Raw genomic sequence first — 17,935 nt, forward strand, 5'->3', positions numbered from 1 at the left:
GGGGGCGGGGGAGGGGGCGGGTACTGGTAGGTGGCAGTCTGTCCCATATAGCCCATCACGTTAGTGGCAGGGGGCTGCGGAAACTGTTGTGACATGAGCGGCTGTGGCTGCTGGCCCGAGCGCCCCACCATCCCTGCATACTGCTGTTGGGTAGTGCTCTGTGAGGTTCTCCCAGCTGTGGCAGCTGTGGTGCTGGCACCATAGCCACTAGCACTGTACTCTGCAGTGCCATAGCCACTCGTGCCATAGGCAGCTGCTCCATAGCTCCCTTGAGTGTAACCATACTGGCTCTGTGCTGCCCCAAAAGCAGAATTTGGGCTCCCGTAGGCACTGCCATAGGTCTTGTTGGCTCCGTTGGCATAACTTTCACCACGCTCACGGTCTCTGAAGCCACCTGAGTCTCTCCGGCCCTCTTTCACTCCCCGGAGCCTCCTGTCACACTCTTCCTGGTACATCAGGTTAGGGTTGTTTACCGAACTGCTCGTTCGGTAACGAGAACGACCTCCTGGCGATGGATACATTAGGATTTAGTACCACAAACAAGTCTTAAACAATGATCTCTGGTACACTTACGCCACCCTTTCTCCCCCTTCAATACCTCCGGATTTTGCTCCCAAGGAGCACCTTCTTCTGACTGACTGTAACTTTTATGCATAGGCCTCCTGATTTTGCTCAAGGTGTAAACGTGAAATTTAACAAGGGTTCTTTATGTATGTGCTTGGAGACAAAGAAACAGAAGAAATTCAGGACTCATTTGGAAGTATAAGGAAACTTCTTACTCCTTCAGGGAATGGGAAGAAAAGGTGTGTCAGCTCCTGAAATTCAGTGTATCCCTTTACTGATTTCAATTTTGGACATACACCTTGTTGCCTGTCCTTAGTAGGAGCTGTGAGGAAGTAATTACTTCACACAAAATCAGCTCCCTGAGGACCTTACGAGAGAAAAAAATTCTACATCTAAGGTAAAACAAGGCACTGCCTCTCTCTTCGGACAGAAGTACTATGTCCACATGAAGCGTTGGGACCTCAAGTACAGAACAGCTTTATTACTAATGGGTTATCTTAGACCTACACTTACTACTTCCCTACCCTCTCGTAACATCCCCTCCCTCAAAATGGGGAAGGTATCCCCTGTGTAGCCCTTCTCCCTTGTGCCATTACCTCCACCACCTCCTCCTCCTCCTCTGTGGTCCACAAGCTGCATCAGCTTTGGATTGATGGCTTGATTGGCTTCTTCCAAGACTTTAATAAGCTCCCTGGCTTGTTTCAGGTTTCCTGGTGTGAAGAAGGTGTAGGCAGTACCTTTGTTGGTACTACGTGCAGTACGGCCAATACGGTGCACGTAATCTTCGGAGCTGTTCGGATAGTCGTAGTTTATCACAAATTTAACATCTTCCACGTCTTGTGAAGTGCCCAGGAGCGAAGCACAGTGAAAGGGTGGGGTTGAGGAAAGGGGAGAAGAAGAGAGGACGTGCCAACGAAAGGTGGGGAGCACGAATGCAGGTGACAGTAATAAGAAAAAAAAATACCAAGTTAGTAATTGCACAGAATAAATACAAGACAGACTCATCCCAAAAGAGTAGAAGACTGAAATTAAGATCATCAGGAACAAAGGTCAGTGTCCTGAAAAAGAATGGCAATTTTAAAGCAGCTTTGCCCTGCACTCAAAGTCATCCTCCCCGGAATGCATTTCTCTGTCTTCTTGTGTCAAAGACACTGATGTTTGTGAACAAGTTAACTGAATTTCGTATTTCTTTTTAACACAATCTGTAAAGTGAAAATGTCACCATCAGACAGAGCAAACTGGGGTGGAGGAAGGGCAGAACTGCCATGGTAAAGCTTTTACTCTGTTGGGAGAAGTCTAACAAAAAATAACAGTAATGAGATCACTTACCTTCCGCTCGGCAACATGAAATAAAAAACAGTCTTAAAAATATTTACTTTTACAGTACTAATAAAATACAGTGAATTAACTGCCCTACCCTAAAGCTTTAGGCATTCAAATTACATTAGTTTTACTCAGCCAACTCATTAAAAATTATTCAGACCTAAAGTATCTTAACTTAGCTTTGTAGTTATCACTAGAATGCTTTGCACTAACATTTCTGTGCTGCTCTGTCCAGTTCTGGTAAGCTTGCACAATTTGGAAAATCTGAGTTCTGTAAGCAATTCCCTACTTCCAGTTCAAATGGAAGCAGGAAATAAAATTATCCAAATGGCTTTGTAGGCAAAACAGTTTTAAAATTTACAACTTATGAATTGTGTATTTTAAGACAAGACTTTGTAAACCTATGTGACAGAAAGCACGTAAATGTTAGTGCAATGCTTCAGTGAAAGGACCTTAAGTACCAAGAGCACCTATCTGCTATATTATAACAGTCTTTTCAAATGCGCCGTTCTACAGTAAGAGCCCTAACAGCTCATAAAAAAAAAATTTAAATCTGCATTTTAACAAGAATATTCTGAAAATATCCAAGATAAAACACAGATTTTTGTGATTTCCTTTCCTCTTTTGTTTTGTTTTAAAGAGAGAAACATTCTCTGTTTGTTACCAGACCGATGCACACTCCCTCCTCCTGTGGGAAACCGCTGCAGCCGATCCCGTCTCTTTGCCTTTTATTTTTGGCGGCCTCCTTTCGAAAACTCCGCCCTCTGACACGGGACCACTGGAGCGCGGGGAGCATGCATCAAGGGTCCGTGGCAGCGAGAAGTCCCCACACACGCTCGCTCTGTGAACTGGCTTAGACGCTTCTCTGTAGCCCCATTTGGTTGGGAAGCGCCGGAGAACCTGGGCTCAGGTAAAAGTTTCAGGTCCTCCAACGCTTTTTGTCCCCTATTTGGGGCTCTTAGGGGCAATTGTCAAAAAAATGAAGATACAAAAATTACATCCAAAGGGTCAGACTGCATCTATTGCCCAGACTGCATCAATTTCAAAGGGGTTGAAGGAAAAATAAAAACATTGAGGGTTGTTGTGACAAGAGGGGGACTTTATGTCTGTTTCTTATTACAGCAAAGGGGGGGCTCCTCAGTCTTTGCTGACTCCAAAGTCCTGAATCACACCAAAAAAAGGGAGTGAGAAGGCAGGTTTCACAGGGGGCTGCGCGAGTCTCCAGCTAGGGTCCTTGATGCAACAGTTTTTTTAAAAAGGGAAAGTGAAGTATAGAGGAGTACGTGTGACAGATTGCATCTTCACAGCCAGGGTGTAGCTAGACTGACAAGCTCCAGGCTACACGGTCCTTAGCCAGTCCCGTTTTGCACATCCAGTAGCAAGTGACTTGAATTACCAGAGAGGATACAAGGATGTGCTTTCCTGTCAGAAAGCACAAGGAACTGTAGCTACCAATGCAGACAGAACTGACTTGACTGGGGAGGAGCAGAAAGAATGGGAAGGCAGAAGAGGAAGATGCAAGGGTGTTTTCCAGACTAGAAAGTGGTCCTGGTAGAGCACGCAGCTTGCTGAAGACCAGAGCGTGCACAAGACTCAGCTTCTCCAGTCTAGCGTGCTCCCAAGTGTTTGTGCCCACTCGCAATCCTCCTGCACTTTTAGAAGATAATGTAGCAGGATCAGGAATGGAGACTGTAAATAATTTTTGACAGCTACCTGGGAAACATTCCCTTTTGTCAGACCATCAGAACACCCTATGGCACAGACAGTCTCCAATTATTAAATGGGACAGATATAAACTAGCAAACATGCTAGTCTAGAGAGCTGTTTAGACCGTCATTGTAGATGTACCCCCACCCCTGCACTGAGAATTATCTGCAGCTGATATCAAAGCTTCTGTTAAACAAAACAAAACAAATTCAATGTTTTTAATTTAATAGACTGAACAAAAAAAAAACCAAAAAAAAAAAAAAAACACCACCAAAAAAAAAAAAATCAGCGCAGAGAGAGGACCTCACTCCAGGGAATTATCACAAAGAAGTCATTACGGGACTCAGAACTTACCTGAAAGAAGCTTTTTTGAAACCAATGTTCCATTAGGAAGAGGGAAAGCCCTGGTGACTCAGCCAAAAGGCGCGCGCCCCTGTTTTATGTTATTTAGGTAGAAGCCTTCACTTTCCAGGATCTTGGAGGAAGTCGTCCAGAAGTTTGCCAGTTAAGTGACTTACTTTAAGCAGCAAACTCAGGGCCCCAAAACAAGTAGAGATGTTGTTCAGTAACAAGAAACAGACTCTGATACCTTTCCCCCTTAGCTTGGGTGAAGTGGACGATGGGAAGTGAGGGGATTGTTTTCTGAAGTGTTATCCAATTGAGTCGTTTTGGGGGAGAGTGTTGTTTTTTTGTTGTTTTTTTTTTTTTTTTTTTTTTGAGGGGGTTGAGGCTGTTTTAAATGTCTAGGCAAGATGCACAAAGAAGCTACCAGCACATAGCAAGCCTGTTTAAAAAATGCTGCTAGAGAAAGCAGCTCTCTTTCATACAAACTGGTTTCAGGCCTCAGTCCCTTCTCCCAACAGGCCCAAGTTCTAACTGCACAGGTCCAGACATGACCCTAGAGGGCAGAGACTGAAGTCCATATAATCACTTCCTGAGGAAGTGCTGGACATTTTTTGAGGGGGGAGGGGAAGGAGGGGTGAAGGTTGTGTGAACAAAGGCTGCCAAGTCTGTTAATGGTCTGCCTGCATTAAAGTGACCATATGATGCACAGCACAGCCACCCTTTCAGCATACAAAGAGCACTCAGGTAACTGAGGCTTTCAACAGCCTAGATTCTCTGAGTTAAATCTCCACCCATTTGCAGTCATTTTGTCTAGAGTTTACTACAATGAGATACTGACTCTCAAGTAGTTTACCGTCTACCATACTCAGGGTGGGCAGAGTATTCAACATCTGTTATTAAACTCAGAGCACTTCAGCAGCCATCCTCCTCTTCTAGAGTGGGCAGATGCATAAGGACTGTGTTCAGCACATGGTGCTGCACAACACAAATATGCTTATTATAAAAGGGGGCACAACTGGTGCATCCAGACAGATCATTTTCATACCACCAGAACAGAGCTGTGCGATTTTGATTCAATTACACAGCTGGGTAACAAGATGTTAACGGCCATATATCATCTCAGTGGTCCTGCCTAGAAGGAACACAGAGGAGGAGGGAAGGTTACATGTCAAGAGCAAAGATCTGGAGCAGTGCTTTCTCAGATGTGAATACATCTGCAGGGTAAACATGCATGTACACTGGGGTTGGTATGTTCAAATCTGTGGTGTGCCATACGGGGAGAATATTCGCTATTTGCTGTCGAAATGCTCTCCCACAACTTCCTATTTGAACTTTATCTGACAAGCTCTGAACTGAGAGCAATCCATCCCTAGCATCCAGCTACAAAAGCTGGATTGGGGGAAGAAGTGAGTGTGGTGGAAGGGTTGGGTTGCATAATTGGACGTCTCTTCTCCCTCTTGGCGATCGATTGGTCATGCCTAGGCCTTGCTGCAGACCAAAGCCTGTTCATTAGGAGCAGGAAGAGACTTTGAATATGAAAGAAAAAAAAAAGATTAATGTTAAAAAACGTATTTCACATGTGGGGGAAAATCACGCTTTGAATTTTTTTTTTTTTTAAAGAAACGTTTTTCAGTCCAAAGAAGAAAAATATGCAGCAGTAGGCAAGAGTGGTCTATGTGTACAAACCTAGCCCACGAGATGCAACGTCGGTAGCAATGAGGATAGGAGCCTTTCCAGAACGAAACTCTGTAAAACAAAGCATGCTATGAAGTAAGATTTTCCAAAATTATAAAGTTACCTGAATTTGATTTATATTAAATGCTCATTTTCCAGAAGCTAGGTAAGGTGGGACAATTCCAGAAACCCCCACAAGTCAGGATATAATGCCTCACCGATTTTTCAAAATCCAGCTGCGTTAAGCAATTTTCCCACTTTGTTTTATCAAAACAAACAAAAAAAAAGGAAAAAATACTGAAATTAAGAGCACAGAGGCATAAGAAGTCCTTTTACAGGTGTCTATTTGGTCTAGAGATAAAAAAAAACAACAAACCAACAAAAAAACCCTACAACCAACCAAAAAAAAAACCAAAAAAACCCCCAAAAAACCAACAAAAACCCAAACAAACAAAAACACCACAAAAAAAAAAAAAAAAAAAAAAAAAAAAAAAAAAAAAAAAAAAAAAAAAAAAAAAAAAAAAAAAAACCCAGACCAGAGAAAAATACGTCTAGGTAAATTAGGTTCAGCAGCCCAAGTTATTATCCTGTCAGTGATGGACTCACCATTAAGCACCCAATCTCTTTCTGGCTGACTCTTGTCTCCATGGATACACATGGCTGGCCAACTGCCAAACAGAGATGTACATCAGTATAGACAGAAAGTACACACATTAAAGAAAACAGAGCTTTATTAGCATTTTGTTTAAAAGGCAAAAACTAAGATTTGAGAAATATTTTATTCTCTGGCATCTAGCTACCCAGCATGTGTACTGTAAACCCACTACACACAAAAACAACCATTCAAGCCAAATCACGTTTGCTATATTGATACAGTCCCCATCAGCGTATCGGGATTCTGATACACTAAAAAAGCTGCACCACTTAGAAACACTCTCTCTTGTACTAATGCTTTGATGAAGTGGAATCTTCTGGGAAACAATGACTGAATTCAGCCAAGGAAATAATGGATAAGTTGCTCCCAACAACAAACATTTAAACCTTACTGCTTTTGATTACGATTTTTGTTTCCCACTAGAAAAAAAGTGGAGGAAGGGGAGAAGCTAATCACCCATCTCTGCGCATCCTTCGAGTGAGATCATCACACCGCCTCTTTGTCTCCACAAAGATGATAGTCTTGTTTTCCTTCTCTGCCATGATTTCTTCCATCAGCTGTATCAGTCTAAAACAGACATGAGAGCCAAGATGTTTAGCCACACATACCAGAATACAGGATCTCTCTCCCAAGAGATATTGAGGACGTAGACAACACACATCCATGTAACTTAGTCAGTATCACACAGAATTTCTGCTGGTTTACAGAGGTATGGTCAACATATACACAAGAATTAGTTAACTACAAGACCGACTTTGTAGCACTCAAAGGTTAAATAGTACTACAAGTAACTTCAATATTTAGAATTCCTAGTAGGCTTACAAAGCATTGCAGACTTTGAAGTACAACCAAAGAAAGCGAAATGGTGGGAACACCAGCTTACTTATGGTCTTTCTCGCTTTCCATGCATACATCCACTATCTGCAGGATATTGTGGTTGGCACTTAGCTCCAGGTTTCCCACATTGATCTGAACATAGTCCTGCAGGAAGTCCTCAGCAAGCTGGCGCACTTCTTTAGGCCAGGTGGCACTCCACATCAGAGTCTGGCGGTCAGGCTAAGGAAAAGGGAAAACAGATTTGTTTATAGTTCTAGATTTCAAACAGGAAAACAAAGGAAACTGTCCTTCTAAAAGGATCACGCACTCTTATCTGGTCAACAATTTTACGAATTTGTGGTTCAAATCCCATGTCCAACATTCTGTCAGCTTCATCCAGCACCAGGTATGTACACCGACGAAGGTTGGTCTTTCCAGCTTCAAGGAAGTCAATCAAGCGACCTGGTGTAGCAATGCAGATCTCCACACCTTCAGAAGAGAACAAGGAAAAAGAGTAAGGCTCTTCATTTGAATGTCAACTGGTATTTTTAGTCAGAATGAATCACCTTCCAGAGCAAAATTGTTTAAAAAAAAAAAAAACACCACCCTCATTCGTACCCAAGACTGAGTCACTTCAGTAGAAGCCCTAGTTCTGTTTAATATTTTTTTCCATTCTGAAATTACTGTTACAGTGCCATTAGAATAACAAATGCAGTACAGAAATTAAAAGGTTACTACCAGAGAACACCTGTGAAGAGCTATCCAAAAATTAGAAATGAAGTAAGCTTCTACTCAAGCCTGAACCACTTTCATCCAGATTTACGCAGTCCAGGGAGGTGTCATTTTCAAACATGAACTGCTCTTCTTGCTGTATGGGTCAAATTACTTTCACTTTTTTTTTAACATATAAAGCCAAAGCATGGACTTTAATACTGAGCAATTATGCACCAACAGCGAGACAACCATCCTACCAATGTTTGTGGGGATAAGAAGAGAGTTCAAATATTCCTAACGAACACCAGGTTGGGCGATTTACACACTCCTTTAAAGAAAGACCTGGTTTCCACCAATTCCCAAATTTTACAGGCAAGTATTTCAGTGTAATTGAAATGTCCACAGAAGGTAAGTTTCAGGAAGAAGAGGCATGAAAAGGATTTTCTTTATGCAGAATATCCATTTTACAGCACTCCAAAAAGGCGTGCAAAAACCCAGCACGCTGATCCTCCCAAGGACTCTTCCACTGAAGATGCTGGGCTTGAGTTGGAAAGTAACTGTTTTCTTGAACAGAGATATCCCACAGACCTCCACCATGCATGCCTTTGTCCCACTGCTGCAGTTTGCAGTAAGGACCCTGTGAACTGCAGTGGTAAGCTAAATTTTCTGTTTTCTTGACTAGATCTGTATGCATATCTGCCTTGATAACAATTCTTTCATCTTTTCATGTAATTCCATTACACTTTATATGGTGAAGATGGAAGCCATCAGCACATTCCTGAATTTGAAATTATAGATCACTGAAACACTACCATGTTACAGTGGTTGCTTACAGGGTACATAGTGCTTAGTGCTTAAGAATAATTTTAAAAAAACCAAACAACAAAAACTACCAAAAAAAAGCTGCGACCAAAGCAAAATCACTCACTGCTCCTGCTCCTGTTCAAAGACGCTTCTATATATTCAGAAACAAAGTCTGAATATTTGAATGAACAAAGGCAGAAAATTTGTAATCTGCCTTAAGAAAAAGCCTTCCTTAAACATGCTGGCATTGCATTTCCTTAAAATAACCTGTTGTCTTTCTGTGAAGTTCTCTTCCTTCCTTTCTACACCCTGATGACCTTCACAAGTGGAATGTTCAAAGAGCAAACAAAAAGAAAATCTAATATCCAAGTCACTACACAGCAAAGAAGAGAACTACCTCATGAACTGTCACTGCAACTGGAAAACGAGGCACTCGCTCACCCTCACCCCCTTCCAGACAGGTTTTGAGAAGTTTTATTTTTACAGCAACTTTACAATACCACTTCCTCCAGAAACTGCAAGCACCCATTTTAAAATTACCTCTTTCTAAATCTCTGATCTGGGGGCCTTTGGGTGCTCCGCCATATATGCAGGTACTCTTCAGTCTTGAACATTTGCCATAATCATCAGCAACCTGCTGCACTTGCTGGGCCAACTCTCTAGTAGGTGCCAGAACCAGACACTGCAAAAGGAAATTATTCAGGAAGAGTCAAGCTGCATACACATCCCTAACATAAAACCATAAGCAAAGTTGGACCATCTGCTCTTTATTAGCTGAAACATTTAAATATCTTTAGACTACATCAGCAATTGCACAGAATTTCAACTGAGTGGGATGCTCACATTGTGATAGTAAAAATTCCTGTTCTGATAGGAATAGGATAGGAAAAACTACTATTCTGATACAGCAATTAAATAAAGCACCATCTCACTAACAATGTCATGCCATACACACAAAACGCAGAGAATCAACAACCACTTACAATTGGGCCATCCCCTCTCTCCAAATATGGCTGATGGTTGATGTGAACAATTGCAGGCAACAAGTACTAAAAGAGAAGGAAACAGTATTCTATAATATATACAAATTGTGATTCTGCAAAACCAGATACTTGCATTTACCAAGCAGAACAGATTTTCAGAGCTGCTGATCAACTGCATCCACTTTGGCATAAGCACAAAAACTGGCTGCTCAGCACCTCTGAAAGGAAGGCTTGCTTCAATTTGGAGTGTAAGTTAGCAGAATGGAGTAATCATTATCTTAACCAATGTTTTTCATAAAGGATAAAAATCCTTTTTAACACTGCAGTTAAAATTAATGTCTATGCTTAAATTAAACCATTTTTTTTATTTTAACCTGTGTAGTTTATAAAACAAGTGTGCTAAAGAGAACATCCTTTTTTTTTAAACCACAATGTAAGCATAGACCAAAGAGAACTGACTAAGCATCCAAACAGGAAGATGCACAAAACACACACCTGTGAATACAACAGGCTTGTAGCTGAGCTGAAACTCAAGCGTCCCTCATGATGCAATACAAGAAGCTTTAAAAATGTAATCATCCCACTGCTAGTACTGGCAAACCCAAAAACTAACTCACAGGTAATTTCTACTGGGTGACCAGGAAAGCTAGCTGGAGAAATGAAAGGAAAGAATACGCACTGCTAGTGTCTTCCCAGAGCCGGTCTGTGCAATGCCCACCATGTCACGACCGCTGAGGGCTAGGGGAAAGCCTTGGCACTGAATCGGCGTGGGTTCTGTGAAGTTCTGGTCCATCAAGGCATCCATCACATACTCTTCAGAATTCAAGAAAAGAATAAATTCCTTAAAGGATAACTGAGGCTTTAGAGAACCTCCTAGAGAATACAACCAGCAACTGTTCAGGTATTTTCTGAGCAATCTTCATGATCTTAAAGATGGCAAAAATACTTACGCGGAAAGCTACACTGGTGGAAGGCAAACACCGGCTTGGGGCAGCCCTCCATTCCCCGAATTGTTATCTCCTTCTTCCTTCGCAACTCTTCAACTTCATACTATTTATGAAAAAAGGAAGAAAAAAAAAAAAAAGTCAAGTATCAGCAGGGACTTAAAGTGCATGTTTCTAACTACTAACTCTCTTCTCGCCTCTGGATAACAGCTTTGTTAGAGAACTAAATTCAAACAGAGATCTAGAAAAGACTGTTTTCCTAAAGACTTTAAGTCTGAGTTATTGTACGGATTCTCTGATAGTCAGAGGTATGAACTCTCTACATAGCCTACAAGGACAAATGTCAATCTCTTCTTACGACCAGCCCTTCTAAATGAAAAGTATGTTAAAGGAATATTTTTAGGAATTACACTTTTTCCAGAAGCCAGAAATGACCAACAGTTTGAAAAGTGATTAGAAACACAGGATAAGAAATATGCTTTATGTGACAGTGCTAACAATTAAACAAACTAAATAGGTCCTAATATGCCATGAACAGAAGGCAGAGCAGTCTTTCTCCATCAATTAACACATTCCAGAGGCAGATAAATACAGAGTTCTTGCTGGATAATTTGCAACTCAAATGTTGCTTGGAATGCTTCAGAGAATGAAAGAAGCTCTGACAACATCATAATGATACCCTAGGCCCTCACAATTCTTTTAAGGAACTTCTTGTAATATTTCTGAAATGTGCAGACAACCACACAATTTCAGGATTAGAAGAAGTGTTTTATTTTTGTCTAGGTTGTCTTTCAAGTCCAACTGCCCTTTGCAACATTCTTCTGACAATTCATGATCATATTGTAATGCTTATTAGAAATCAATAGAGACACAGGAATACCAAATATGCACTTTATCCAAAGGAACAGACTCCGTATTTCTAAGAATCCCTTGAGCTTGAATTAAAAGGCAAAAAAAGAAAATTACTTCTGGGAAAACGTGAAAATCCTTTTAGCTGGCTAAGCCAAAGGCAGCTACAGCAGCTGATGCAAACCATGGTTCAGTAGCTCAAGTTGTGGTATCTTTAGAAGTTAATACCTCCTTCAATTCCTTTATTACTGATGCATATTTCACATACGGATTTGTAAGTCTATGCAATCAGATAATGACATTTTGTTTGTTTGTTGCCTCATGTTAAGAACAAAATCTCTTAATTTCTAATTATAAAAATACATTGCACCAAAGAGTAGACTAGACTCAGGTTTGGTAGGAAAGGAAGATTTCTGTATCTACAGAGTAAACACAGAGTACTGCACCTGGTTTTGAGCCCCCTGTGTGACAAGGACATTGTTTTAACAGGGCATGTCCAATTATGGGGGAAAGCTGGAGGCTGCAGTACAGGCCATATGAAGACATATTGGGAGCACTGGATTTGTTTAGCTTGGGAAAGACTGGGCTAACAGTGACCTTTAACTGCTACTTTCAACTACTGGATGGGTCACTATAGGAAAGATGTTCAAAATCCCATGAGAAACATTAAGCCCTGAGACAGCCACTCAGAGAAGATATAAATTCTCCTCATCTCTGAGGATATTCAAACTCAAAAGGACAAGGCACTAAGCAACCTGCTCTAGTTCTACCATTAGTGCTGCTCTAAGCAGAGGATTAGACTAGAGATGTCCCCCAAGGCCTCTTTCAGCTCAAATTACTCTTACGACAAAATACTACTTTCAAACCTTTCTCATGTATTTCTGTCACTTTTAGTTCATTATCTTACATTTTTCCAGGGCTTCTCCAGGACTGTAACTCTAATTTTATCTTCACTGACAAACTGCCAGACCAGACAAGCACTATAAAGATGCATTACGAATGACAAAACATAAACTATCTCATATAAAAGCAATCAAGAAGAGAAGCACATCCTTTGCTGATGTTTAATAGTAAAGGCAACTAGAACCAGTATCCAGCAGAGCACACATGCCAAACAAGCTTAATGAAGAACCAGCTCTACTTTATGTGCTGTCCCAGACTTCCTAGGACAAGTTTTTCAGCTTGTGACATTTTCTATTGTAGACAACATAGCACTTACTGGAGTAAGCCTGGCCACTTCCGGATGTTCCACATAAAAATTCTTCTCAAACTTGGGCAGTTCATTTAAATCCCATTTTTTCTTACGTAAACGCTCCCCTGGATTACCAAATTTCTTTGGAGGAAGAGGACCTCCACGACTTGCTCCAAACCTGTGAATGTGAATGTTAGTTACTTTAAAAAAATATAACCAGTACTTTAAAACTATTCTAAAATTACTGTGGAATTTTCTTAAGCATTTTCTGTTGTGCTCTCCCCAAGCTGACATATGAGCACAACATTCTAGTAAGTCACCTCCCTCCAATCACTATGATGGTATAAAACTTCTCGAAATAACAAAGCTGCTTTGGGTTGTTTCTGATCCTAAAACCATGTTATTGTAATTCACCCCTTTAAAGCTCTTGCCTCTAGGACACGGCTGCTGTACACCTATAGCATTTGTCTTGAAACTGACAGTGCACTTACAACAGTTACATAAAAGGGATGAGAAAAATCTCTCCTTGCAAATTCCTTCTCTGTCTCTCAAGGTTAGTTTTACACTAGACAGCTGTTTCACTATCTCCCCCTCTATATCGTCTCTCCCTTCCTTCCTATCAAGAAGTATGCCTCAAATGAAAAACAACAGACTGAAGAACAGAAAGTAAACAAGTCCAGCCAAGCCTGCAAGTCCATCTGCAATTCTGTTATCAACTTTTAAAAAAAGAAAAACCTTATTTTTAAAACACAGCTTAACAGGAGGAAAAAAAAAAAAAAACCAACAAAACAAAAACAACCTGGGAAAAATCATATCCTCTCTGAAATGCATTGTGATAAAGACTGAAGAGAGTAAGAAGCTCATGCCCACAAAAAAAATTCTGTTCTAGCAGAACAATTCTAAAGTTATTGCTCCTTCTCTCTAAGTTTTCTTTATCCAGTTAATTACACTTCAGAAGGTAAGAACTAACTGTAATGACTGGCTAATGCAATAGTCAAAACATGAGCTTGTGGCAGTAAGCTGTAAGAGTAACTAAAAACCCAGTGGCATTATATGTTTATTTACTGTAAATATCATGAACTGCACTTTAAAATAACACACCCCAAAAAAAAGTTACAGCACTTTCATCAGTATTGTACCAACTCAGCAGAAAGAACTTTTCAAAATGCTATCAAGTCCATTTTTGTCCTAAAGGTACAGCTTTATGCAAAACATGAATTAATGAGACATGCCCATTTCAAACAACTTTTAGACAGCAAAACCAAAGTATCTGTACCCTACCCAGGTAGTCCACTAGTAAATAAAAAAATGGTAATGAAATAAACTGAAAGCAACAAAAATCTCTAAGCAACATTCTTACAGAAGTAACTTGTGGATGAAACAGGGGGTAGAAGAGTTACCAAAAAATAAACAAGAGCTGAAAAAAAAAATCTGAATTATCAACATTAAGTACATTGGTTCTTTAAATCACTTCCTTATGGAAACTATAAACTACAGTGAATGAGACCAAAGAAACTGTACTCAAATCAACATTTTAGCAGGAAGAAGCGGTTAAATTGTTGGAAAGGCCAAGTATATGGTAGATACAATTGAACTTGAACTTAAAACCTGCTAAGCTAGTTTTAAAATGTCTGCTGTGTTCCAACTGTGCTTTAGCCTTCTTCCCTTTCCCATCAATATCCCTTATTTTCTCATCTGTGTGTCTATCAGATCCCCCAGACAGCCTGCAGAGCCATCAACTTTTCTCTTATGAAAAACACTGTGAAACACAACTTCAAAAGTGCATTTAAGCATTATGTTTCCTTTCAGGACAAAGGAACAGAAAAATGCACAGACTTTAATTTACAGGGGCATTCACCTTCAGTGATATATTTGTTACCACAAATGTCAACAATTCCTACAAAATAGTTCCTACAAAACCCATAACCTCACTCAAGTCCACCAGAGGTTCAAAGGGCTGCTGAGTTCCCTTAGAAAAGGAAACATATGACAGGGCTGCCTGCAAGGCTGGGCACTGCAACAGCTGGCACCACGAACTTGCTCCAAAGCTACCCAGAGGGAGAAAATGACATATTCTACACAGAAGGCACATAGTCACAGCTCTCCACTCTTACACACAGCATGCCTGGATACTGACATGTATCCAGGAAAGGAAGGAGCCTACAGCAGCCCTTGAATGCTGCCTCTGTGGGGGTTCTGTTGCTAAACCAGCAGTAACTGACACTTCACATTCTGACTGCAAGTCAAATGAGATTCCAATTCAAATTCAACTGACTTAAATCTAGTATTTCCCTGGTTTGCCAACAGCTCTTTTTTCAAAGGTAAATTCAGGCTGGCTCAAAACAGTGTTCCCTAATTTTACTGGTGCCATCACTTCTGGGACAGAACTGACTAAATCTGATACATTCCAGAGAAAAACATAACAATTTTCCATCCTAAGAAATCACCTACAGCTCATTCCTGACAAGAGAAAACTAGAACCCTTTTATGTGATTAGACTACAAAAGAAGTGGTTGATAAACTCTCAAAAGGTGCTGAACCAGCACACTGGGTGGCCCAATATTTTATACAGGTTATTTATGAAGCAAGATAGTTGTTAGTGGTTACAAATATTTCCATACCTTAAAAGGATGTATGTAACAAATTGAATCCTAATGCATTAAAGCTTCCAGGATAATATGCAAAAAAAAGAAAAAAATTCCATGCAAATGTCCACAAACTTCACAAAGAAGCATGTAGGCACTTCTTTTACTCATGCAAAACTCCTGATCTAAAAGAGAAGCATCCACTATAATTAAAGACTTTACAGAAAATTAAATAATACTAATTTTAAGGCACATCAAGTGTTGTGGCAACGCTCTGGCCAGTGCTCTTTTAAGTAACTGTATATAAATCTGCATACTCAAACTCACTCACTAAACTCCAAAAACAGCTGTGGTCTGATCTATCTCAGACTTGCCAAAGCGCTTACTCCAATGTCCTTGTGTTAAACTGAGCTGGAAATCTCTTAGCAGAAAAACACCAGAACCCTCCTCTCTGTGAAAAAAAAAATGAAAGTATCTTTTAATTTCAGAATGTTAAATGTGGGTGTAAGATAAAGCAATGATACAACTATCTCCCTCCACAGCTGACAAGAAACTGAATGTCAAAGTGCATTGCAATGCATAGCAAAATATTCTTTAATCTCCCAGTGGCGAGGGAAAACAGGAGGAAAAGGAAGCGAGGGAGAAAAAAAAAAAAAAAAAAGGAAAAAAAAAAGGAGAGAAGACTCATTAATTGAGATCGAGTTTACCACATAGCAGAACCCACACTATATGTTTTTTGCTAATCCTTGAGAACTACTCATGATCTGAAAATGCCACTCTCAGAAATTAGTTTTAACTTTCTCTTTAAAAAGGCCTGGCACGAAAACCTTACTACTTTCAACACTTCAAAACCTCGAGACTCAACCTAGTTATCCAGTATAACACCACAGTATTTATTGCTGTCATTGTCCCAAGAAAAAAAAAATCACATCAAATCAAACCTGCAAAAGCCTTTTGCAAGCCAAACCTCCTTTAAATAACAGATTCAAGAGTATCAAGCACTAGGCCTTTACAGAACCACACAAACAATTTCTGCAGCACGATGTAAACTCAGCACCGTGGCAGACCGAGATCACCCTCCCGAGTGCCCAAGTGCCCCGCAAGGCAGCGTTTCCAACCCCATTTCCTATCACGGTAAGCCTAGGAGCGCAGCTCAGAGAGCTCTTCCCCCCACTGCCATCTTTCCAGTAAGTCCAGAAGGAGCAATGACAACCAGAAGGGCAGACAGAAGGACAGCCAGCCCTGCCAGGGCCACCGAGACCTTCGTGGCTTGTAGGGGGGAGGGTGACACGGGTCTCGCGGGGTAAATAAGGAGGCTGGCAGAAAATAATTAAGGGGGCAGGGTAGATGCAGGCCTTAAAACTGCAAGCAAGGCTCAGAACTAGTGACACATGAACGGTGGAAAAGCTAAATTAAAAAAAAAAAAAAATTAAAACCTCACAAAACACTCAAAACCCACCACCCCGCCTTGGGAACAGATAAACCTCCAACTACCCCCGCCCCCACACGAGAATCTGTGGGGGGGGAAATCTCCACAGACGGGATTCTGGCTCCCCCAACACCGCCGCTCCAAACACAGCCCCCGAGCCGCGGCCTTCCCCCGCCCCCCAACGCAAGCGTTCGGCTTCCCCCACCGCCCCCCCGCCGTGCCGACCCCCCCTCCCCCTTACCCGCCGCGGTCTCGGTCGCGGCCCCGGTCCCCGAAGCCTCTCATCGCCCCCGGAGGGGTGGGTGAGAGGCAGCGGAACGCCGGCCGTGGGGACGGCGAGGGGCTGGGGGTACGGGGAGAGGGTCCAGCCAGGGGCGGCTGCGCCTCGGAGGCCTCGCTTTGCGCCACCTCGCCTCTTTGGTGGGACACAAAAGGAGAAGAGGTGGTCAGTGGGTCCGAGACCCGCTGGGCGTCAGCGGCCGGAACGGCGGGGCTCTCGGTCGGCTCCAGGGCCCGGGCAGTGTGGAGACACCAGCGTCTTCTTCCTCCGCGCTCCCGGCACAAAATGGCCGCCGCCGCCCCGGCCCGCTCCGCTTACGTTACGGGCAGCCCGGAGCTGCGCAAACTGCGGCCCTCCGAAACACCTACGCCTATTCACGGAACTCAACTACGCACTAAGCGCGCTCGGCGAAACACCGCCCCGTGCAGTGGCAGGCGGGCTACGAAAAGTGCGTAACGTTCTTTACTTAGAGTCGGGGTCCTGCGTGAAGAAGGCGGAGGGGAGGCGTAACGCTATTCCCCAAAGTCAGCTGCGCAAGGAGCGCTCTCCGTAACCCCTTCTGCAGGGCAGGGAATACCTGGGCCGAGGCGCACGTTACGTAAGTGCACGGCCAACGCAAGGTGCGTAACTCAGGCTGGCGTAGGTCGGGAAGAGCCCGGTGCGCATGGCGTAACATTCTTACGCGGACCGTGCAGGCCGGGCCGGAGGGTTACGCTGGATTCGCAGACGGTTTGAAGAATACGTCCCGTGGTCTACTCGCCCACGGGCTCCGCCGAGGTGGCGGCGGGTTGAGGACACGATGATGGGACAATGGCGGAACAATAAAGGGACGCTGGGCGACGGGGCGGGAGCGGCCCTTTGGACCTCTGTGGCGGCTCCGGCGGGCCGAGGTTATTCCCTGCCAGATTAGCAGGGGGATCTCGGGGCGGCGCGGGGGCAGGAGAAGAGTGACAGCGGCCATGATGTTTGCTGTCGCCTGAGCGCCGGCAGGCCGGGGGAGAATTCCCCATATGAGCCAGAGATTCCTTGCTGAAAGGCAGAATCATCCACGAGGCGATTACGCAGCACAGA

At 42.5% G+C, this 17,935-nt stretch overlaps 1 protein-coding gene across 1 annotated transcript in view; it reads right to left on the bottom strand.

Annotated features, from left to right (window-relative positions):
* DDX17 (DEAD-box helicase 17) overlaps positions 1-17,228 on the bottom strand; it is a 19,911-nt gene extending 2,683 nt beyond the window's left edge. The window contains exons 1-13 of the mRNA XM_041481607.1: positions 16,826-17,228; positions 12,598-12,748; positions 10,536-10,635; positions 10,265-10,398; positions 9,586-9,651; positions 9,143-9,284; positions 7,413-7,573; positions 7,152-7,324; positions 6,725-6,835; positions 6,220-6,281; positions 5,626-5,685; positions 1,161-1,400; positions 1-505 (exon numbers count right to left, since the gene is read on the bottom strand). The exon at positions 1-505 is cut by the window's left edge and continues 2,683 nt beyond it. Of these exons, the coding sequence (XP_041337541.1) occupies positions 1-505; positions 1,161-1,400; positions 5,626-5,685; positions 6,220-6,281; positions 6,725-6,835; positions 7,152-7,324; positions 7,413-7,573; positions 9,143-9,284; positions 9,586-9,651; positions 10,265-10,398; positions 10,536-10,635; positions 12,598-12,748; positions 16,826-16,869 (1,949 nt within the window). The 5' untranslated portion in view covers positions 16,870-17,228. The remainder of the gene's footprint in view (positions 506-1,160; positions 1,401-5,625; positions 5,686-6,219; positions 6,282-6,724; positions 6,836-7,151; positions 7,325-7,412; positions 7,574-9,142; positions 9,285-9,585; positions 9,652-10,264; positions 10,399-10,535; positions 10,636-12,597; positions 12,749-16,825) is intronic.
* Positions 17,229-17,935: the final 707 nt, after the last annotated feature.

Source organism: Pyrgilauda ruficollis, unplaced genomic scaffold, assembly GCF_017590135.1.
Source record: "Pyrgilauda ruficollis isolate IOZ18807 unplaced genomic scaffold, ASM1759013v1 scaffold56, whole genome shotgun sequence".
Classification (NCBI taxonomy): Eukaryota; Metazoa; Chordata; class Aves; order Passeriformes; family Passeridae; genus Pyrgilauda; species Pyrgilauda ruficollis.